This window comes from Trichoderma evansii (assembly GCF_050947405.1).
Source record: "Trichoderma evansii strain SZMC 28006 chromosome Unknown GGI43scaffold_2, whole genome shotgun sequence".
NCBI lineage: Eukaryota > Fungi > Ascomycota > Sordariomycetes > Hypocreales > Hypocreaceae > Trichoderma > Trichoderma evansii.
In genome coordinates, this window is record NW_028145204.1 from 157,009 (window position 1) to 177,654 (window position 20,646).

Consider the following 20,646-nt stretch of genomic DNA (forward strand, 5'->3'; position numbering starts at 1 on the left):
TACTGGCGCATGTCATTTCTCAAGTGTATTATCATTAATTTTAATTTTAAGTTTCTATTTTATTTATTCTTTTTGCCCGGCATTACGCCTTTACAGCTTGTCAAACGAAATCTGTCCCTGGCTAACATCAGGATACACATCAAATCTCCGCTGAGAGTTCAAAGGGATGTTTCTCCGCGTCTCAGTGATATCCTCGTCCACCAACTCTGCCTGAATAATAGCCTCGTTCTCATCTGCCTCAACCAGGACCTTGGCCATGGGATTCACAATTAAACTGTGTCCCCAGGCGTTGTAGCTGGCGCTCATATCTCTGGCGGGGCTGCAGAAGGCCACATAGATCTGGTTGTCCACGGCGCGGCCCTGAGCCAGCAGACGCCAGTGCAAGTTGCCGGTGGTGAGGTTGAAGGCACCGGGGTAAATGAGGGCGAAGGCGCCGCGGCGGGCAGCAATGGTGGCCAGCTCGGGGAAGCGCGCGTCATAGCAGATGGCGATGCCAATCTTGCCGTACTCGGGCAGGTCGACGAGCGTCACCTTGTTGCCGCCAGTGAGGACTTCAGATTCCTTAAAGGTGATCTTGCCGGGGATGTCGATGTCGAAGAGGTGGGTCTTGCGGTGGGTGGCCAGCAGCTTGCCGTCGGGGCCAAAGGTCAAGCTCGTGTTGTAGTATTTCTTGGTTTCGGGTTCGAGCTCAGGGATGGAGCCGCCGACAAGGTAGATGTTGTTCTCGGCGGCCATGGCCGATAGGGCGTGGAACGAGGGGGCCTGCTCCTTGGTGGGCGGAGAGGGGAGCAGCGTCTCGGCGTACTGGGGGAAGTAATTGGTTCCATATGGAGAGTTGAAGCATTCTGGCAGAATAACGAGCTTGGAGCCAGACTGAGCGGCCTCGGCTACCTTTTCAGCAGCATGCTTGAGGTTGGCATCCTTGTCAGCGCCAGAGGCAAGCTGAATGCAGGAGATCTTGATGGGCTTCTTGAGCACCGAAGCTGGAGCTGAGGACATTTTACGGAAGGCTGCTGAGCGAAGGAGGGGTGCGAGGGCTGTTTGTGGCTTGGAGAGATATCTAGGGCTTTGCAAGAGTGAAATTGATCTAAACAACATTCGCATGGCGGAGAAAGATAGTGGGCGGGGAGAGGAGAGAGGAGAAATTGACTTATAGTGAGGTAAGATAATAGCTTCCGGTTGACGCCCGATGGCGATGCCGGCGCTTCGGGTCGGCCACGGAAGAGGAGCTGCTGCTGCTGCTACCTTAAGAGCCTAATTCTTTACGGAGAGCTAAGGCGCGACGAGTGTGTACATGTGTTTTGCAAGCACCGTGCGGGGAAGTGCTTGTACTTGTACCTACATCATGCACGTCATTTGGAGAGCCATGCGACTTAAGAAAAAAAAAAAAAACACTGCAAAAGAAGAGCATAGAGAAAAAGCACAAAACATGAAGCAAGCTGCGCAGCTTATTCGTAGCACAAAAGACAAAAAAAAAAAGGAACCAATTTAGCAATTGCACGTTTCGATCGTGCGACCTCCGGGTTATGAGCCCGGCGCGCTTCCACTGCGCCAAATTGCTTTTTCTTGGTGATATTGTATCGTGGTATGACTCATTATATAGCCTTTCGCGAGATGAAGTGGATACACCTGCGAACGTCTAACGGCGATTGTCCTTATCGTGCAGAGTGAGACCCGAGCGTCCTATCAGCCGTGCTTGGATCGAGGATAGGTAGATATGCTGTCTGAGCCTGTGTCATATGAGTGAATGACAAATGAGACGAGAACAGCGGGCTAATGCTGGTGGTTGCCTCGAGCTGTGCGTTCATTGGAGGCGATGAAGAGGGAAGCGTCATGTAGCGCGCGGTGATGTGTTTGCGATGAGATGTCGCATTCGTCATGCAAAATGGCTAGGCGATGGAGAGGCCACCTATAAGTAGTTGGCACTCTTTTACAGTAGATATCTAACAAAAACACTTAAAGAATAGCACTAACTTTGTTAACAAGCTAGCTTTCGGTACGTACCTCTTATTGCACTGCCTGCTTCCCGCCTGCCAGGGATCGAGTACCTGCGATCTGCCACAGCCTCAATCTGTCCAGGCAGCGCTGGTTGGTTCTTATCTCCTTTCACTTCATTGCTCAATTCCCATCTCAACACCTGTTCTTTTTGGTTTTCCTGGAGAAATAGTCTGCGATACGTTTTTTTTGTGTGCCTCAGTCATGACACGGGTCTACGTCTACACAGCTGGCCTGGTGGCCTTTGTTGCCGGTACGTCATCAATCAACGTGCGCCCCAACAGTCGCAGCTACTGCCACATACGAGCTTGAACCTGCGATGGATTGCCAAGCGCAAGAAAAATGGAACTAACTGTACGAGTATAGCTACGGCCATGATTGTCGCCTCCGTCACAGAGCCCCATTGGGTTTCGTACTCGGTTACCACGACCTCAGGCGAGACGCTTGAGAAGCACATTGGCCTGCACAAGAGCTGCTCCAGTCTCGACGATCCACACTGTCGCGATTTCCCTTCCAAGGAGCTTTGTCAATATGGGGAGCGATACTTTTGCTCCATGTGGCGGACTGTCGGCTTCATGGCTTCGTTTGAAATAATTCTGTGTCTCGCCAGTTTGGTAGCCTTTGCGCTCGTGATGGGCGGTGGAAAGTACAGGCGCGAGACGGGCTGGCCTTTTGTGGCTGCTCTGCTGACGCTGGTTTCTGTTGTCGAGTTTATCATCATATCTATAGTGGTACGTATCTCAGAGACAAGGGTAAACATGGCATGTTGGAAAAGGAACTCTCATGACTGACTGTTGTTGCACAGGCGTACTTGTATGACCACGACGATCAGTTTACCGTTCCAGGATGGAACCTCGATGTTTCTTGGTATCTTGGCACCGTCAGTGCTGGCATCTCTTTGGTCATCGCGGCTGGTCTTGCGGCATCTGCCTACTTGCTTCCGCCGGAAGAAGGCTACGAATTTCTCGATGATCCGCTTAATGCTTGATTCTTTTCGCCATGCGTTTGATAGCGATGCAAAGGCTGTGCTTCATGCGTTTTTATTTGTTTCCATTAAGCGTGTTCGATTCTTCTTATGACTTTCAATTCTCTCTTTCTCTTCTCTTATTATTGAGACCACACATTTTGGGTATATAATTTGGCGTTTTGGGAATTTTTACACCTTGGTCAGTGTATACATAAACGACTTGTTTTGAAAGGTTGATGCAAATGGCGCTATTCATATGTCGAGTTATCGACGTTTCTCAGGCTTGCGGTCCTCGACGCGCTGCCATATTATACTTAATTCTTCATATATATGATTGAATAATGAAATCACAAAGCTTCGATGCTTATAACTACTACAATACAAAAAACGCTGTGATTTGTACTACTGTGAAATCGTCCTAGGCCGTCGGCGGAGTCCGACTTTCGGGGAGCGAACCGAGAAACGACGCGGCTTCCGGCGGGGTTGATAGCAAAACATGGAGTAAAAAGATCGCTATCACCCCACTTAGAGAGAGAGACTACATTCATTTATCAAAAGTTCGCCGACAGGGCGTAAGACGCACCTGGATTAATTTCCCCAGGTTTTTATGTAATTTTATAATCTCTCTCTCTTTGTTTAATACCATCTCCTCAAAAATAGTCTCGTTCTGCAAATACCCTCTCATAGCTCATAGCTTCATTCATCATGGCTGCACCAACCCCCGGCCTCACTCCCGAGCAGCTCTCATCCTTCAACAAGGACGGCTATCTCATTATCCGAAATGCTCTCCGCCCAGAAACCGTAGCCTCTCTCTTAACCGAGACACACAGCCTGCTAGAAAACTTCTCTCTCAAGGACCACCCCCTCACGCGCTTCTCCACGGGCGAAAAGTCAGACCATGTCGGCGACGACTACTTCCTCTCCTCAGGGGACAAGGTCCGCTTCTTTTTCGAGGAGGATGCCTTTGACGAGGCTGGAAACTTGACTAAGCCCAAGGAGCGCGCTGTTAACAAGATCGGGCACTACCTGCATGCCCTGTCGCCGCCTTTTGCTCATCTCATTGACTCCAAGGCTACCAGCGCTGCGGGCGAGGTCAGTCCCGCCGCGGTGGCGAGAGATCTCGGCTTCAAGGACGCTAGATGCCTGCAGAGCATGGTCATCTGCAAGCAGCCTGAGATTGGCGGTGCCGTGCCGCCTCACCAGGACTCGACCTTCCTGTACACCAACACGCCGTCGGCCGTGGGCTTCTGGTATGCTCTGGAGGATGCCACGCTGGAGAATGGCTGCTTGAGTTTCTTGCCTGGTTCGCACCGCTGGGCACCGGTTGAGAAGAGGCTGGTGCGCAAGGCGGGCAACGCGGGGACTGAGATTGTGGATAATGATGGACCCAAGTTTCCTCCTGGAGAGGAGTATGGTGGTGAGCAGAAGGGTGGGGATTATATCCCTGGTGAGGTCAAGGCGGGAGATTTGGTGTTGATTCATGGCAACATGCTGCATAAGAGCGAGAGGAATACGAGCCAGAAGGGGAGAATTATTTATACCTTTCACATCATTGAGGGAGAGGGCAGGGAGTATGATGAGAGGAATTGGCTGCAGCCGCCAAAGGAAGGGTTTACCAAGCTATTCGTCTGAGTTTAGTCAATAACAGAAAAGATGTTGATCAAGGCAAAAGTTCGTGTACGAAAGGCAAATTCTTTTCTTTCATCTGCTCCTCATGTCTTCAGGAAATCTATCCGTCGCTCATGCGCTCTAATGGTACAGTACATACATGTATATACAGGTCCTCCCACAGAAATGAAGAATAAACGGTTACCCCCTTCTATATATACTTAAAAAAAAAGACTCTCAAGACTTGGGAATCTCCGTCCCAGGTATCATAATCTCCCCTATATGGCGTGACTACATGTAGTAGTCTACGTTTGATAGCCGATTTAATAAAACAAACAGAAAAAAAAAAAAGTCGTATCCGTGAATGGCAGAAAAACAAACTCCCCAGTCGGCTAGAAAGGCCAAGGAGAAAGAATAAAAATTAGAAGAGAGCAAGCCATGGTCTTTCTCATTCTTCATCTGAGCTCTCATCGTCCGAGTCAGACTCATCTTCTGATGAAGATGAGGAGGAAGAGGAAGATTCGCTGCTGGAAGACTCGTTGCCCTTATCATCCTCTTTGCCATCATCAGAGTCTGAATCAGAATCAGAGTCGTCTGAAGAGCTGCTGCTGCTGTCGTCCGAGTCACTCTCTGATTCGGAAGAGCTGCTGTCGTCCACCTGGGTACGCAGCTTTCTCTTACGCTTGCTGGGTCCTTCCTTTAGTTTCACCTGGTTATCACCTTCGGTAGCCTTGGTTGTATTGCTCTCGGCAACGCTCACGCCGGAAGAGACTGTTGTCGTGGTGGTATGACTGGCATCCGATTCTTCGCCCTCGGACAAGTGGTCAAGAACCAGTTCTGCGCGCATTCGCTTGATCACACGCCTGATTACATCATCGACATCCTCTGATGAAGTCCGGTATTCAGCCTCATGGAAGGTCTTCCTCTTCTGCCCCGCTTGCGAATGAAGCAATTGCGCGAGCAGCTGGTCGTATCTTAATTGCTTCTCCGGGAGGTTCACTGAACCTTCCGGGAAGCCTGCGGCTCCTTCCGTGCTGTCCTTGGTTCGGATTTCCATTGCGGTTTCTTGTAGTCTCGTTCGAACAAAGCCCTTGAGATCTCGGATATATAGGTAAAAGGTATCAATGTTGGCGGAAGGGAAGAGAACGGGGTCGAATGCGTGCTTGATGAGGATGGTCTGGTAGTTCTTGTTAAACTTCCATGAGTCTCGAGCAGACTTCCACTGGTTCAAATACTCGAGCGCAGGCTTGATATCCGAAGGGGCAGCAGCAGCATTGGCCTTCTTCTTCCCAGGGGTCTTGGCCTTCTTGGGAGGTGGTTTGTTGACGGGCCCCTTGGAGTCGATTCCACTTTTTGTGGGCGTCTCACCAAACGAAACCGACTTTCTCTTCTTCAGCTGAGGGTTAGAAGCTGCAGGATGCGATTCATTCCGTGACTTTTTCAATGCCGACAGAGGTTCGCCCGCCGGCGGGGCTTCGGGCTTCCGCTTGGACGGTGTCTGCTGGGTCCTGCTACTGCTTGGATGCCCAACCTGCAGGGTTTCATTTGCTGGTTCGGGTTCGGAAGACTGCTTGAGCTTCAGGCCCAACCTCTTCCAGGCTGGCGCACGAGCCGATGCTCCATCGCCCGAAGAAATCATGTTGCGTAGAATGTGGTAGAAAGCCCCTTTTGTGGTGATTCAAAGTTGGTTGAACGAGAGTCTCTGAGGCGCAAAGGATCGTTGATTGGGCTCTGATCGCGTGTGGTTGTAGAGCCAAGCTCTGCACAATTGAGAAGACTTCACAAAGACAGTGGTCTTGGGAGGTTGAAAAGACAATTTAGATGGAAAACGAGCCAATGCAGGTCCCCAATTGCTTGCTGCAAATCATCAATTAAGAACTAATTGATATCCTCAAAAAGTTGTTTGCGCGAACCGTCTCTTATTTGATTTCTGCTGGGCGCTCACTGATAAGATGCCCCGCCAGTTTTTTTTTCTGAAGCTCCACTGCATATCGGTGACCGCGTCTAGGGTGGATACTTGCTTGCTTCCATGAATGGCGCCTCAGGCTCCCAGATTACGTAACCATGCACCTCAGCCTTCCCAGGCAAGCTCCCAGTGACTTGTGCTCTAGGCAAGCTGTGCTAACGCGTACGGCTTGATGAAGCTACTTGCAGCCCATATCGACAATCGACCTTGACATTCGTAATTCCCTCCCTTCGGATCCAGACTGTAGCAGACTCGAGCAGCTGCCGTGAATATATCTTCTCCAGATTGCCCTAGATAGGGCCTACATTGCCGTCACCATGTCTGGTACGTTGGGCTATATCATAGCTATCCCCGCCAACATCATCCCTCCCGCTTACTGACTTGCAACGCTCTTCTTAGCCAGCGCATACGACCGACATATCACCATCTTCGCCGACAATGGTCGTCTGTACCAAGTCGGTAAGTCCAAAGTCCCGAATATGAAGACCGATTCGACTGCTCGAGTCGATTTCGACCGCCTGCATCTTGTCACCCAGCCCGAGCCGACCTGACTGACATCCCCGACACAGAATATGCCTTCAAGGCAATCACAGCCGCAAACATCATGTCTGTAGGCCTGCGAGGCAAGGACTGCGCCGTTGTTTTGTCACAGAAGAAGGTTCCCGTACGTACTTGGACCGCCCAAATGCTACCTGGCATTGACTGATCTCTTGGGTACAGGATAAGCTTATCGACCCCTCATCTGTCTCTCACATCTTCCAAATCTCCCCCTCCGTCGGATGCGTCATCACAGGCTCTATTGCAGATGCCAGAGCATTCTCCCAGCGTGCCCAGGGAGAGGCTGCAGAGTTCCGATACAAATATGGTTACGAGATGCCAGCTGATGTCCTGGCCAAGCGACTGGCCAACATCAGCCAAGTTTATACCCAGCGTGTAAGGACGGCCTATTCTATGAGATGAAAGACTAGGGCCATATAACTGATGCTTTCTACTAGGCTTACATGCGACCCTACGGCGTCGCTACCACCATTATCAGCCTGGACGACGAGCGGGGACCCCAACTCTTCAAGTGTGACCCGGCTGGATATTTTATCGGTTACAAGGGCACTGCTGCAGGCCCCAAACAGCAGGAGGCTATGAACCACCTGGAAAAGAAGCTGCGGAACAAGGAGCATGCTGAAGGATCATGGGAAGAGGTTGTTGAGCTGGCCATCACAACATTGAGTACGGTTCTCAGCATGGACTTCAAGAAGGGAGAGATTGAGATTGGTATTGTTGGCGGCCCTCGAACAGACGGCAAAGAGGGTACGGACCCGGGTTTCAGAAAGCTCACTGAGGACGAGATTGAGGAGAGATTACAAGCCATTGCCGAGAAGGACTAGTAAACATATAGATGGATTAATGAAGCAACGTTAGAGACGTCATTGTCTACCAAAGTGGCTCGGAGCATTGAATCTCGGTTCTTGAAGTTCATGCCGCTGTGATCTTACCTGTAGCAGCAATGTCAATGCTTTCAAATGCCGACAACTTGTAATGTTATCTTATTTTTAGGTGAGTGCCTGAAGTAGCCCTTGGCTTCATTAAAAAGGCTGCCTAGGTAGGGAGGCAGAAGGTATAGCTGAGGCAGCAGTCGATCTACATAACATAACGGATGGACCAGTAGTGCGTCTTACTCATATCCGATAAGGAACATCCATTCATATGTACTTGAGCCGCGAAATAGATACAGTAGCACGGCAAAGAGCACATAACCTACTAATCAAGTATAGTGAGAATCCAGGCAGCCGGTAAAGGAGAAGCTCATGTGACGGGCGCTTGAACCCACATGCTGACAATTAAACAATTAAGCCATCTGGGGAAGTGTTCTGTACTTGTACTCCATACCTCGGAAAGCCATTGCATGTCGACTCTGTGAGGGAGGATTATCAAAAGTGGGCAATTTCGCTGTAGCCTTTACTTCCAGGGGCTATCATTAGCTGGTGGATTTTATAAAGGGAAGATGAGGTCGTTATTTTGAATTTGACATGGGCCCCGCAGGTGGATGCATGGGCGAACAGGGGGCTGCGAAAGATGCAGCCTTTACTAGGACATTAGGCGCCAATCAATTCATCGGATAGAGCAGAAGTCATGCCGGTTTGCGTACTAAAACTGCCAGGCAACTAAGAATTGGACTAGAAACCGTCAAGTAACGTAGGTGCCTGCCAGGTACCTGTAGATTAAACACTACCTTGCTCCATAACCGCAAAGTGTATGCATGTTTGGGCGAGACTAAGCGGTGCCTGAGCCGCACAGGGCTTGAACAAAAAACTATTTAACCAGCTGGAAATACGAGACACAGAAGAGCAACTGAACCAAAAATAAGACAGAATCTGCCTTCAGAGCAGAGATTACCCCTAATTACAAGATAGCAGCCCCTAAACCAGGTAGGACAGCTAGCCACAGAATTTCCCCTTGGAAATTGTCTTGCGGTTGAGCTGGGGACGGCACAATTTGGCAGCTCCCAGCTAGGACTAGCGCCACCGGCCTCCTGCAACTGGAGAGCTAGACCGGATCATCCCGCCGCAGCCTTTCCCTGAAGCGGTACTAATATTTATTATTTTTATTTTGTTGATTTTGCGACTACCTGCCGCGCCGACTGTCCACCTCATCGAGCCGGTTTTTTTTATTACCAACTCGCCCTCCCTTCTTTTTTTCCTTTCTACATCTTTCGCCTCCTACATTTCCTCGCATTCGAAGCTGCGGCAAACTCGATTTCCCTATTTCCTTTTAATACAAATCTTTTCTTTAGCTTCATCCGTCAGTCTGCAAAATGCGTGAGATTGTGAGTTTGTTTTGACGCCTCCCCCCACTATCAGAGCTGGTGGAAGCTTTCCTCACGCGCCCACTGCTCCTCAATTGTTGCAGAGCTCCAAACTCGGTAGTCTGCATGGACGATCAATATGGCCATACTCTTTTGATGTGAATACTGGCTGACATATGATTTTCCTTCGACGTGCAGGTTCACCTCCAGACCGGTCAGTGTGTAAGTACTTTACTCTTGTGCTCCTCCTTGGGTGTTGCCTCCCCGCACAAAACGCGACATCGCGATGCTAACAATTTCCGCAGGGTAACCAAGTTGGTTCTGCCTTTTGGTACGTTTTCCTTCGAAAAACAGCGAAACAATCTCGGCTCCACGCGTTTTGACGAATCGTATACTCATTCATACTTATAGGCAGACCATCTCTGGCGAGCACGGCCTTGACGCCAGCGGTGTTTATGGCGGTACTTCCGACCAGCAGCTCGATCGTCTAAACGTCTACTTCAACGAGGTGTGTAGATTCTGCCAGCGCCCCGCTTGACTTGAATATCAGCCTGGACTGTGAAACCTAACGTCTTTGTGTGACATAGGCATCCAACAACAAATATGTTCCCCGTGCTGTTCTCGTTGATCTCGAGCCCGGTACCATGGATGCCGTTCGCTCTGGCCCCTTTGGCCAGCTGTTCCGCCCCGACAACTTTGTCTTTGGCCAGTCTGGTGCTGGTAACAACTGGGCAAAGGGTCACTATACCGAGGGTGCTGAGCTGGTTGACCAGGTTCTCGATGTCGTTCGTCGCGAGGCTGAGAGCTGCGAGTGTCTTCAGGGTTTCCAGATCACTCACTCCCTGGGTGGTGGTACCGGTTCCGGTATGGGTACCTTGTTGATCTCCAAGATTCGTGAGGAGTTCCCCGATCGTATGATGGCCACCTTTTCCGTCGTTCCTTCTCCCAAGGTCTCCGACACCGTCGTCGAGCCTTACAACGCCACCCTGTCTATGCACCAGCTGGTTGAAAACTCCGACGAGACGTTCTGTATCGACAACGAAGCCCTGTACGATATCTGCATGAGGACCCTCAAGCTGTCTAACCCGTCATACGGCGACCTGAACCACCTGGTTTCTGCCGTCATGTCTGGTGTCTCTACATCTCTCCGATTCCCTGGCCAGCTGAACTCCGATCTTCGAAAGCTCGCCGTCAACATGGTGCCATTCCCTCGTCTGCATTTCTTCATGGTCGGCTTTGCGCCCCTGACCAGCCCTGGCGCCCACTCTTTCCGCGCCGTTACTGTTCCCGAGTTGACTCAGCAGATGCTGGATCCTAAGAACATGATGGCTGCCTCCGATTTCCGCAATGGCCGTTACCTCACCTGCTCCACCATCTTCCGTGGCAAGGTTGCCATGAAGGAAGTCGAGGACCAGATGCGCACCGTCCAGAACAAGAACTCTGCCTACTTTGTCGAGTGGATTCCCAACAACATCCAAACCGCTCTGTGCTCCATCCCTCCCAAGGGCCTCAAGATTTCTTCCACCTTTGTCGGTAACTCCACTGCTATCCAGGAGATCTTCCGTCGTGTCGGTGAGCAATTCTCTGCCATGTTCCGTCGCAAGGCTTTCTTGCACTGGTACACTAGTGAGGGTATGGACGAGATGGAGTTCACTGAGGCTGAGTCCAACATGAACGATCTCGTCTCCGAGTACCAACAGTACCAGGATGCCTCAGCCGATGATGGCGAGGAGTACGAGGAGGATGCTCCTATGGAGGAGTAAATGTCTTGACTATTGACACTGCTCGTACCTTTGGGGATTGGGGATAGAAAAATTCTTTGGCTTCACTGGGGTTAATTGTTAGATGCAAGCCCCTTTTTTATGATCAAGCTATACTGTTTTAAATAGGCTCTTCAATAATACCTCTGGGCTCAAATAATGAGTAACAGTGACTTTTATTTCGTGTATATTTCATGGGCATGAATATTTTGCAAATCTAGCCACCAGTGACAAAATATGAATCTAAGAATTGCGTTTCACAGCCAGAATGGAGCAAATTATAACGAGCCTTGTAAAGGCATGACTATGTTCTTAGCTGTTGACAGCATTATAATAACCCGCGGATATAGAAGCTGGAACAAAAATGCCCCAATTTATCACTTTCTTTTTGCTGTAGAAGCAACAATTGCCATATACTAGGTAACGGCGTATGCTATCTCTCAAACACGAGCTTCATCCGCCAGTGTTAGATTATCCTACGTTACGGAGCGGCTTGGCACTGAGAGAAGTAGATCAGGGTGTATCTCTGTTGGTAACCTTGAAGCTTGATAGTCACTCCGACCTACAAGATTAATTTGGCCTTGTCATTATAAGAAAATTGACGGAACTGAACTATTGAAAGCTAGAATACATGCGCTTGATCAGTTGAGTTGGTATACCTAGGTCTATAGTTAGGATATGTGTATTTGGGATTATCAGTGTTAATCTACTACTGGGTAGGTACCTAGTAAAAACAAGATAAGTTCGTGCTAGTCAAGCATTAGGTACGAAACATTTCACATTAATAAGAAGTAGAAGTAAAATGTAGGCAAGTGGATTTACTAAACTAAGAGATTATTTTGCAAGTATTGCCTCAAAGAGAGGGGAGTATACATGCGTGTGTAAAGAAAAGAATAAAGGGAGAACATTTTTTGCACAATTTAGCTCATATGTGTCGCAAGTATTGTCATTGAGAAGCAATATGTAGCCATAGCAATACTAATGCTAGCAGTATGAAGGATCAAACTTGTGCATAAGCCGAGATATGCGCTGCGCATATAACGGCATGAGAATGAATAACAGGTATAGTAGCTATCGACTTTTTGCATTATACAGGGGTACAGCTTCCAAAGCCACAGTAATGTCAAGGTCACCGATTTTCTTGAAATGTCATCGTCGTCGCCCTTTTTTGCTTCGGCTTGCGCGGCCCGCGAATCTCCTTATGCGCCCTGGGGCAGGATAGCGACGGAATTTTTTTGGCCGTTGATGTCATTCCATAAACGAACCTGCTTGAGTTGGGAACGCCTCACAATATATATCGTGTAATAGCGTAGGATGGACATATATGAGTGCTTTTTCTGGTGTGGCGTCGAAAAATGGTCAAGGTGACCAACGCCATAACTGAGACCGCCAGCCACTTCTTCCAGGGGGGTGTAAGGCAGCAGGTTTTTAGGGGGCGTATTCGCCTAATACCGTTTTTCTTCTTCTTTCTCTCCTGCAGTCAGCATGGGTTCGTCATTGTGCAAGATCTGAGCTGTGTGGGGGAAGAAAACAAGGCAGTTGCCCTGTGAAGCACTCGTCTTGGCATGTGATGAGTGCTGTTATGGAGTGTTATTGGCTGAAGCTGGGGTTTTCTATCACGGTGGCGTTTATACGAGGGTGTATCGTTGGTCCTAATGTAGTATAGGTAGGTAGAAAGCGCCGAGGAGTAGACAAAGATGAGTGATGCTAAATAAAGTAGTTCGTTGGCATTGACATTGTAGGGCTGTGAAGCAAGGAGGTACTATGCCGGATAGAGGGAAGAGAGCGAGGCAAGAGTTTCCTGATATCCGCACATTCGTAAGGTCCTTCGGCCCTACGTCGCCATTCAGTATGCCAGCTCCGTGGTCTGGGTTCGGTGACACTGCTCAGGATGTGATCCGAGCTAGAGACGAAGACGGTATTAAGATTCGTAAGATTGGCGACAGTTAGTGGCCAAGATTCCTAAATCTCCACGGCTCGGGATCCGACGCTGCTGTGAATGCTGACTTGGTTGCATCCTGTTGAGCTGGGCCTGTCGTGCTGAGGTCGAGGGTATCGTAGCCATTATTAATTATTCCTTCTTCCGGTGTCTTCTCTACAGGAAGAGCCTCACGATGTCTACGACAAACGATTGGTTCTTGAGCAACATCCTCATATGGACAAATCATGTCATTGTCATCGCTGAGGCCTCTTCAGCATAGCTGAAATGTCCCAGCATGACACATACAGAGATATCTTCATTACGAAGCAGTAAGCAGGGCATCAAGGTGATTCATCGGGCAGCCCATCTGTTCAGCTGCGATGGCATCGATGCCAGCATGCTTACGAGGATGAGGCCAGTCAATCATCGTGACAGAATAACATGCTTGATCACGAAAAGGGTCAAATCTGCATCTGCACGGTCCTCCATGAATTATGTTTCGAGTACCAGGCAGCAGCTTCAATTTCCCTTTCCGGGCCTATACGCTCCAATCAGAGCCCAGAGCTTGATACGGTCCCTTGGGTTTGGGTTTTTTGTGTTTGATGCTTGTCGTGTCGGGTATCAGTGGGAACACAAGACAAAAAAGCATTGCACAAAGTGATATGAGACGAACGGGACCCCCCCTTGTCGTGGATCACCGGGGCGGGATGGGTTTCAAAAACTTTCAGCAGGCGATGGGGCCAGTAAGGCGCAGCGCCCCGGGACCTGCAGTTGAAGGTGGATGCGAGCAACCAAACCATGTTCGTGTGTGACGTGTCTCTGGATGACATGCGTGTCACATCCCGTGGCGACAGAGTTATGTTTTGTTTTGTTTTTATTTATTTTTGCCCTGCCACGTAAGTGCTATGCATATGTACTGGGTAGGCAGAAGTGCAGTTTTGAATCTGACGCTCTTGTTCATGTTTGGCGGAGATGCTGCATGTAGGAGTTATTCAGGTGAAAAGGGACTGAAAAAGGACCGGCCGGTTTTGGATGCATATCGACGACACAGCCGTTGACAAAAATAGTTTAAGGGTAAAATAAGCATTAAGCGGCCATATATTGCTGCAAAACAAATTAAAATCCGATACTGTAATACAAGCGAAAGCCACTCCCCATGTGGTCCAAGTCAATAAAGTGACTAGAAGCAGAGGGAAGAAAGTGACAAGGCGCAGCGGCTGTCTGTCACTTTCTTCGCATTGCCTGCACTGAGCCTGCACAGAGCTTGCACAGACAGACGCATCTCGTGCAACTACCATCCATCGACTGCCAAACCCAGATGCCACCCTCCCACCCTGGCAGGCCATAGAGCGCTGCCATTGGCTGCGTCAGCCGTCCCTGGCGCACGCAGCTCATGCAGGGCCCGTCGCTCTGGCTTCGTTCGGCAAGGCTGCGCGTGGTAGCGTCGCTGGGCCGTAGCTGAGGCGTCGAGCGATGCACGCCATAGGTCCGATGGCTGGCCCCGCCGGCAGGGGTGTTCAGGCGAGACGTGCAGCGGCGCTTCTAACTAACCGCACTGCACCGCGATATGGATCTGCTTCTCTTGTCTCACTCCTCCTCCTCTAGACAAGGGACGCGGCTGTTTGTGGGCTCCGTCGCTTGGGTATCACGAACGCCGGGCCTCTGGGCTAGTGCTGGGACCAAACGGCGCCCCCGGGACGCGACTCCAGTCTTTGTTTCGCCAGAAGGGCTCCATGCACGGCGATAGCATGCATGCATGGTCGACTCGTATGGTGCCGTACCTGCGCTGCCAATGGGTCGACCCACGGAACGGGGACGTCAGGGTCTCGCCGGCAAGGCTTTCCTCTGGCTCTGGACTCGTTAGCCTCGTCTGGCTCTGCCTAGCCGGCGTGCTGCTGAGATCGACAGTCACAGTCGCCGCATGCCCGAATCCCTAGCCTGGCCACGGGTGCGGTGGTCACCATGTAGACACGCCCAGCCTCGGAGCGCAGGCTGGCTGGCCTAGACGCCATCAAGGGGCTAGGATAGGGCTGACAACGACTCCGGTTGGACGGCTGCTGCCCGATTGCCAGCTCGTCCGGGATTCTTCAGGTCTGAGCTTGCAAAGAGCCACCGGGGGTGGAGGACACGGGCAGAGCTCTCGTTGGTGTTTGCATGACGGCTTCGTGATAGCTGATGGTTCAGCCTGGTCACCCTCTTAGACCCTCAGATTCAACCAAAGCACAAGTCCACCGTAGCTTTGTAAGGCGGAGATGGCCAGTAAGTCTTCGTTGCTGGATCCTCCCGTAAATACCGGACGGGGTCGATCATGGAGAAATCGTACAAAAGGATGGAGCATCTCGCTCCGGTTCAAGTTGAAGGCAAATCGAGCAAGCCCGCAAACCTCTTTTGGTCCTCGCCACTCAATAGCCAGCTTTTTTCAGCTTTACTTGCCAAACTACGAACGCCTCCCGTCTCCACGAAGCCGACGAAGCGAACTTGCTTGTCTTCTATCTGCATCATTTGTTGTTTTCAGCAGCATCGACTAGAATTCCCTTTGCCACCACTTATTTTTCGTCTCCAGCATAGCATCAGAATCACTGCACGTCACCGTTGCAGAAGGGCTATCATCGGCATCATCATCAGCATCATCAGCCATTGTCTTTGTTCACGGCGGTTATATCGATCTCTTCACCTATTTCCATCTTTGGAAACTCGCTAGGCTTCTTTGGCCCCCCTTTTTGCGCCTGGCCCCCAAAAGTCTGATTCGGTAGCTTTCCCTAGGAAGCCATGGACGGATGTAGGTCACTAGTCTCAGCTCCATCAAATAGTTTTCCTTTTTATTGTCCCGCTATTCCTGCCTTTCCCCAAGCCCAAGTAAAACTACGACAAGCAAGCTACACCGTTTCCCCCTTAGCCCTTGTGACTCTGCATCTGCATATGCACTCGACGCGTGGTAGGAACCCACCTGTTCATACTACTACACGCAACTCGCCGAGAACCTCTATGCGTAAAGATGACCTTTACCAATCTCTAACTACCCCATTTTCATATCTTGGCGAGAGCAATGACTGATAAAAATACACTACGAAAAGTGAACGAGTGCCGTACCGCCCGAGTTGCTGAGGTCCTTGCCGACTTTCGAGCACTTCAATACTACATCTCAGCCGGTCCTGTCGAGCCAGAGAACGAGGAGGACTACTACACCGAGGGATGGGCCGCTCTGCGTCAATGCACAATCGACGGACAGTTTATCCTGGATGTTGCTGCTGATACCAGGGTGCCTGCAGCGCAGGGTGGAGAGGAGGAGCAGACCAGAGCCGAACTGCAACAGTATGTCTTTCTCAAGATATGATGAAGTATCTACTTGATTTCATATCTATTCATTCACCTCATGTACTCAAGTTTAAGATGGCTAACTTTCTTTGTCTTTTCTCTCTCTAAAGGATTTTGCTTGATGCGTATGCGCGCCGACACGAGGGGCAGAAAATCCTCTTGAGACAGGCAGCGGCACAGCGTTGGATCGAATACCGAGATCAAATATTACAGGGCCAACGACCGCATCCGGGGAACCATGCTCAGCTGCAGGTTATTGATAACCAACTTCGAGCGGTAAGCTTACACCCATATTTTTTTTTTCTCCTTGTCCAGCTGGACCAGGCTCTATTTTTTCTGACTATAGCTACCGAGTGGGAGATTGGTCACACAGCCTCGGTATCCACCCGGTACATGTCGGGAAAATCCTTTCTTACGGACATATGCACGGACAAAGTAGTGGAGTTTGGAACTATCGTACTAATTCGCTGTGTGTGCTTAGGAACTGGCTGCGATTAGTGACGAATATGTGTACTCCGAGCTGTTGACGGCGGACCAATCACAGGGGCGCTGGACGATGGAGGATCCGAGCCTACACAGAATTCAGCGCTGGCTTCAATCTCGACGAAGATGATATGCTTCGTATTAATAACAGAACTAAAGGTGATGACGAATCAGCAGCTACGTATTTACGACACCATCGCCGCCAGGACCAACAACAGCAACGTTTTCTATGGTATTCGACTCTTGGGGGGACCCGCCACCGTCCCTGGATACCAACATCTCTTATTTGTTTCTGGAGCGAGCTTTATGCAGCGATTATTGCAAGGCCTTTTTTCTTTGTTTTGGATTTTTAATTTATTGGATGTATGATTTGGGCGCATGGGCAAGGATGACAGGCAGCAGCAAAGCACAAGGACAGGGGATACCTTTTTTTCTTGGTTATTTTTTCTTATTGTTTTCTGGGCGTCTTTTTGACATTATTGGCAGGTATAGCGTGCTGCTGCAGATACGTGATGAAAAGCAAGCATTTCAAGGGCACAATTGGAGGATACTATATGGGCCATAGATTTTTTTTTTCTTTCTTCTGAGCTGCCTGGAGCAGACTCTAGTTTTTTGTTCAAATCATTCAAGTTTCTTTTTATGAATACAAGTTTATTCATCCTAATGAGTTTTCTTTCTCAAATGCTAATCTTACACAACGATCTAAGGTCTAAACTCTTCAGTTCTTGCTTTGAACACACAGGGCGATTCCGGCCAACGACAGAACCATCCCAATACCAGTTTCTTTTTTTCTATAATTAGCTCTTGCTAACAAATATGAACTTCCGCTGGTATCCGTCATTAGGCGGAACAAGACATACATACCTCTACTGATCACTTTCCCCTCAACAAACCACTCGCCCAAAACGGTAAAGAGGAAAGCCATGGCATTCACAATCGGGACGGTAAGGCTCAACTCTAGTCGGTGGCAAAAATACAAAATGCGTTAATTAGAAAACCGGGGTCAGATCTCAATAATTTGTTTTATGTTTGGTGCTATGTAATGGAGAAGTAACGAGGCTGCCTGCTCTGCTTTGCTGGCTAGCCCAGTAGGGCGGTTTTGGTGTGGATGGGAGGGGGGATCTAAGACATGGGAGGCCTGCAGGGGCAAAAAAAAGTGATGATGCAGCAAAACGGACAGATGGGATTTTCTTTCTTTAGATTGAAAGGTGGAGTTGTGGGAACGTGGGTGAGACAGGAGGAGATTGGGAGAGATTTGCGTTGCATACCGGCTTTGCCAATGAGAAGAAAGAACCAGACACTGCCGGTGAGGTTGAGCACCAGCGGCACTGCGTAGCGTGGGTTGCGCAACAGATCGACGACGGAGAAGAAGGCGCCGTAGAGGGTGCGCCGGAGCCAGCTCGCCTTGATAGCCGGGCGGTCGAGGATGGCGTGGGAGGGGGGCTTGTGGGAGCGGGCGGCGCGACGGATGAAGGGCGTGGTGAGGCCCCAGGCGAGGCCGACGAGGATGAAGCTGAGGATGTAGTTGATGGCGGGGGGGCGCTCGTCTTCTGATGACATTGTGTTGTTTGTGAATGGGTGAGCGAATAGATGAGTAAGGTGCAGTGTGAGTGTGTGTGACGTGGGCAGGGCTGAAGCGAGAGAGAGGCTGTAAATCTGGTGACGATACAGCGATTTTGGTGGTGTATCTTGGAGGGGGCCGAGGTTTTTCGCTCTGCTTTCCCAAACTCTCTACATAGCCTCGTGGCTTTCTGAGCCTAGTCTACTTCCGTAGTTGGGATACAGGGGTCGTAGGTCAATTAATTTACGGGACCAGAGATCTGAATGACCGGATTCGCGGCCAGCGATTGGACGGGCTGCGCCGTGACCACCTGGCAATTTTTAGAAGCCACTATATCTCAAATGCTACGTAGGTTAGTGCTCTTAGCGCCATCTGTGACGACGGGTTAGCAGTCGATATTGGTTTGCTACAGTACACATGTTCCTATAAACAAAAAAGTGTCGTCACAGCGCTAAAGGCGAGCCACGCGGGCTCTTCGCTTCGGGCAATGGCACGGCACGGCGGCGCACAGCCCGCCCAAGACCAGTAGGTGTGGCTTGCGGGCTAAGGCTGGAGATAGTTTAGTAGGCGGGATTTTTTTTAATACATTGAATGAGAGTGCAAGTTTGAGTGGGAGGAGTTGCCACGCTTATTTCCAATTGCGTGCGTGGGAACATGCAAGGTCGGAGAAAGCGATTGGGAGCGTTGCCGGATAGGGGAGTATGGGACTGGACTGCATGTTTTAGCTGGTGGCGAAAAAAAAAGGCAGAGGAACATGTCATGGTTCGGGGGGGGGGGGGGGCTTTGAAATGGAGAGAATGGGGCATGCATTGGCATCTTTTTTACATGGGCGATTTTTCTCAGTTTTTCTGTAACGTGTGCTAGAGGGTTTCATCGTGGTATCTAGTGTTTCCAAATGCTGGGTCCCCAAAAACGTGTATCCGCTTCTGGGCTTCTAGGTGGTTTACTCCATAGTTAAGAGGGAAGCAGCATCGTTAGTGGTGTTTGGATACTATTTGTTGGCTGCAGACACTAAAGCAAGGTACATATTGCTGCCGCGACAAACTAATGGCACATAGTACTACGGAGGTCGCTACCAAAAGTCTTGTCTGACCGCCTTTGAATTTAAATGGGGTTTTGGTGAATCCCTGTAGTTATCCCTGTACATTTGTTGCCCTATAATTATAGGTGCCTTGGCCACTAAATGGTTGCTCGACACCGCTATAGGTCAATTCCTTTAGCGGCCTTAGTAAGTACGACCACTAAAAGTTAGTGATTAGATTTTGCCGGACATATTCAGACGCTTGGCCTGTGCGTCATCTTGCTTCAAAGGCGGTCAGACAAGACTTTTGGTAGCGACCTCCGTATGGATACTAATACTAGTAAAAAAGTATCAAACATCCAATATTCCACTTTTGTTTTCTCTTTGTTTTCTCTTTTCGGCCCGCAGTGGTTGGTGCCCGAGCCGACAAAGAGGCAGCCAATAGCGCCCAGACCAACACTTACACGGGTTTATCGTATACACGTTGGAGTTTACACCGCAAAAGCTGTGGATTATTATTTTTTTTTCCTTTTCTTTTTCACTACCTGTATAGCTGTGCCCTCGTGCTTGTCCCTGCTACGACCCACGTCACAATCCATCACATCATAATTCACAAAAAACAGCTCATCTACGATTTCAATAGTCTCACCTTCCCATCAATATCAAAAAGAGTCATCAGCACACGCCCCTCCCTCCCGACTTAGAAGCGTGTCTCTCATGGCAGGGCTGTCAAGGAAACAGCAAAATGCCCAGGGTCCCCCACCCCAGTTAAGTTAGCGTACCCGTCAAGATCCTTGTCCAGCTGGACGAGCCCAGCGCGCCGCTTTCCAATTAATCAATCTTGCCAATGCCGTCGGCGAGCCAGTCGTTTTGCCCCGACGAGCCGGGGGAGGGGACTAACGAGAAAGCTTTTGCTTTTCAAGGCAAGGGAGGGAAACAAAAAAAAAAGCCCCATTGGGGAGAACCCAGACTAGCTCTCGGACCGTTTCACCTGGCCAGGATCGCCATTGACAGTTATTACTCGCCATGTGAGAACCGACAAGGGAATCCGTTCCCTGGGACGCTTGGGTATCATCAACGTGAACAATCAAGTAGGGATCTGCGTGTACGGACAGATGGATGGCCTCTTCCTTCCCGCTGTCATGCGCTCTATCCACTTGGCATGGCCAATCGGCTTTTGACGATGCGCAGAGCAGACAGATATTGGAGGGTGCCTAATATACGAGCTTTTTCGAGGTCCCCTTGGCCC

At 49.9% G+C, this 20,646-nt stretch overlaps 8 protein-coding genes and 1 non-coding gene across 9 annotated transcripts; 5 read left to right on the forward strand and 4 right to left on the reverse strand.

The window, feature by feature from the left end:
- Nucleotides 1-15: 15 nt before the first annotated feature.
- GGI43DRAFT_392414 (carbon-nitrogen hydrolase) lies at nt 16-1,563 on the reverse strand. The gene has a single exon (XM_083204551.1). It carries the CDS (start codon nt 1,102-1,104, stop codon nt 91-93), a length of 1,014 nt encoding a protein of 337 aa, XP_083064596.1. The 5' UTR covers nt 1,105-1,563; the 3' UTR covers nt 16-90.
- Nucleotides 1,490-1,561, reverse strand: GGI43DRAFT_t36. The gene has a single exon. It is a non-coding gene; the product is annotated as a tRNA-Met (tRNA).
- A 509-nt stretch (nt 1,564-2,072) lies between the features above and the next one.
- Nucleotides 2,073-3,512, forward strand: GGI43DRAFT_392416 (uncharacterized protein). The gene is made up of 3 exons (XM_083204552.1): nt 2,073-2,248; nt 2,362-2,726; nt 2,801-3,512. Exons 1-3 carry the CDS (start codon nt 2,200-2,202, stop codon nt 2,981-2,983), a joined length of 597 nt encoding a protein of 198 aa, XP_083064597.1. The 5' UTR covers nt 2,073-2,199; the 3' UTR covers nt 2,984-3,512.
- Nucleotides 3,326-4,806, forward strand: GGI43DRAFT_137213 (phytanoyl-CoA dioxygenase family protein). Its single transcript, XM_083199255.1, has one exon. The coding sequence runs from the start codon at nt 3,668-3,670 to the stop codon at nt 4,592-4,594; it is 927 nt and encodes a 308-aa protein (XP_083064598.1). The 5' UTR covers nt 3,326-3,667; the 3' UTR covers nt 4,595-4,806.
- GGI43DRAFT_137214 (WKF domain-containing protein) lies at nt 4,807-6,529 on the reverse strand. Its single transcript, XM_083199256.1, has one exon. The coding sequence runs from the start codon at nt 6,207-6,209 to the stop codon at nt 5,019-5,021; it is 1,191 nt and encodes a 396-aa protein (XP_083064599.1). The 5' UTR covers nt 6,210-6,529; the 3' UTR covers nt 4,807-5,018.
- A 100-nt stretch (nt 6,530-6,629) lies between these two features.
- GGI43DRAFT_392420 (proteasome core particle subunit alpha 1) lies at nt 6,630-8,030 on the forward strand. Its single transcript, XM_083204553.1, has 5 exons — nt 6,630-6,860; nt 6,936-6,995; nt 7,106-7,200; nt 7,257-7,469; nt 7,532-8,030. The coding sequence occupies exons 1-5, from the start codon at nt 6,854-6,856 to the stop codon at nt 7,916-7,918; spliced, it is 762 nt and encodes a 253-aa protein (XP_083064600.1). The 5' UTR covers nt 6,630-6,853; the 3' UTR covers nt 7,919-8,030.
- Nucleotides 8,031-8,898: 868 nt separating this feature from the next.
- Nucleotides 8,899-11,284, forward strand: GGI43DRAFT_392422 (tubulin beta chain). The gene is made up of 5 exons (XM_083204554.1): nt 8,899-9,357; nt 9,535-9,558; nt 9,642-9,667; nt 9,748-9,844; nt 9,924-11,284. The coding sequence occupies exons 1-5, from the start codon at nt 9,346-9,348 to the stop codon at nt 11,097-11,099; spliced, it is 1,335 nt and encodes a 444-aa protein (XP_083064601.1). The 5' UTR covers nt 8,899-9,345; the 3' UTR covers nt 11,100-11,284.
- Nucleotides 11,285-15,666: 4,382 nt separating this feature from the next.
- On the forward strand, nt 15,667-17,118 carry GGI43DRAFT_137316 (uncharacterized protein). Its single transcript, XM_083199257.1, has 4 exons — nt 15,667-15,796; nt 16,092-16,329; nt 16,443-16,608; nt 16,814-17,118. The coding sequence occupies exons 1-4, from the start codon at nt 15,787-15,789 to the stop codon at nt 16,943-16,945; spliced, it is 546 nt and encodes a 181-aa protein (XP_083064602.1). The 5' UTR covers nt 15,667-15,786; the 3' UTR covers nt 16,946-17,118.
- A 331-nt stretch (nt 17,119-17,449) lies between these two features.
- Nucleotides 17,450-18,592, reverse strand: GGI43DRAFT_392428 (uncharacterized protein). The gene is made up of 2 exons (XM_083204555.1): nt 18,084-18,592; nt 17,450-17,772 (listed from the first exon to the last, which is right to left on the reverse strand). Exons 1-2 carry the CDS (start codon nt 18,373-18,375, stop codon nt 17,534-17,536), a joined length of 531 nt encoding a protein of 176 aa, XP_083064603.1. The 5' UTR covers nt 18,376-18,592; the 3' UTR covers nt 17,450-17,533.
- Between the last annotated feature and the right edge of the window lie 2,054 nt (nt 18,593-20,646).

Excerpts from the sequence above, each read along its gene's own strand:
- GGI43DRAFT_392414 (XM_083204551.1), bottom strand. The coding sequence starts at position 1,104 with ATGCGAATGTTGTTTAGATCAATTTCACTCTTGCAAAGCCCTAGATAT.
- GGI43DRAFT_392416 (XM_083204552.1), top strand. The coding sequence starts at position 2,200 with ATGACACGGGTCTACGTCTACACAGCTGGCCTGGTGGCCTTTGTTGCC. Across the intron at positions 2,249-2,361 it reads CCTGGTGGCCTTTGTTGCCG|CTACGGCCATGATTGTCGCC; the intron begins GTACGTCATCAA and ends GTACGAGTATAG. Across the intron at positions 2,727-2,800 it reads TTATCATCATATCTATAGTG|GCGTACTTGTATGACCACGA; the intron begins GTACGTATCTCA and ends GTTGTTGCACAG.
- GGI43DRAFT_137213 (XM_083199255.1), top strand. The coding sequence starts at position 3,668 with ATGGCTGCACCAACCCCCGGCCTCACTCCCGAGCAGCTCTCATCCTTC.
- GGI43DRAFT_137214 (XM_083199256.1), bottom strand. The coding sequence starts at position 6,209 with ATGATTTCTTCGGGCGATGGAGCATCGGCTCGTGCGCCAGCCTGGAAG.
- GGI43DRAFT_392420 (XM_083204553.1), top strand. Across the intron at positions 6,996-7,105 it reads TGGTCGTCTGTACCAAGTCG|AATATGCCTTCAAGGCAATC; the intron begins GTAAGTCCAAAG and ends TCCCCGACACAG. Across the intron at positions 7,201-7,256 it reads TGTCACAGAAGAAGGTTCCC|GATAAGCTTATCGACCCCTC; the intron begins GTACGTACTTGG and ends TCTTGGGTACAG.
- GGI43DRAFT_392422 (XM_083204554.1), top strand. Across the intron at positions 9,559-9,641 it reads ACCTCCAGACCGGTCAGTGT|GGTAACCAAGTTGGTTCTGC; the intron begins GTAAGTACTTTA and ends CAATTTCCGCAG. Across the intron at positions 9,668-9,747 it reads CAAGTTGGTTCTGCCTTTTG|GCAGACCATCTCTGGCGAGC; the intron begins GTACGTTTTCCT and ends TCATACTTATAG.
- GGI43DRAFT_137316 (XM_083199257.1), top strand. Across the intron at positions 16,330-16,442 it reads ACCAGAGCCGAACTGCAACA|GATTTTGCTTGATGCGTATG; the intron begins GTATGTCTTTCT and ends CTCTCTCTAAAG. Across the intron at positions 16,609-16,813 it reads TTGATAACCAACTTCGAGCG|GAACTGGCTGCGATTAGTGA; the intron begins GTAAGCTTACAC and ends GTGTGTGCTTAG.
- GGI43DRAFT_392428 (XM_083204555.1), bottom strand. The coding sequence starts at position 18,375 with ATGTCATCAGAAGACGAGCGCCCCCCCGCCATCAACTACATCCTCAGC. Across the intron at positions 17,773-18,083 it reads TCTTCTCATTGGCAAAGCCG|AGTTGAGCCTTACCGTCCCG; the intron begins GTATGCAACGCA and ends GCCACCGACTAG.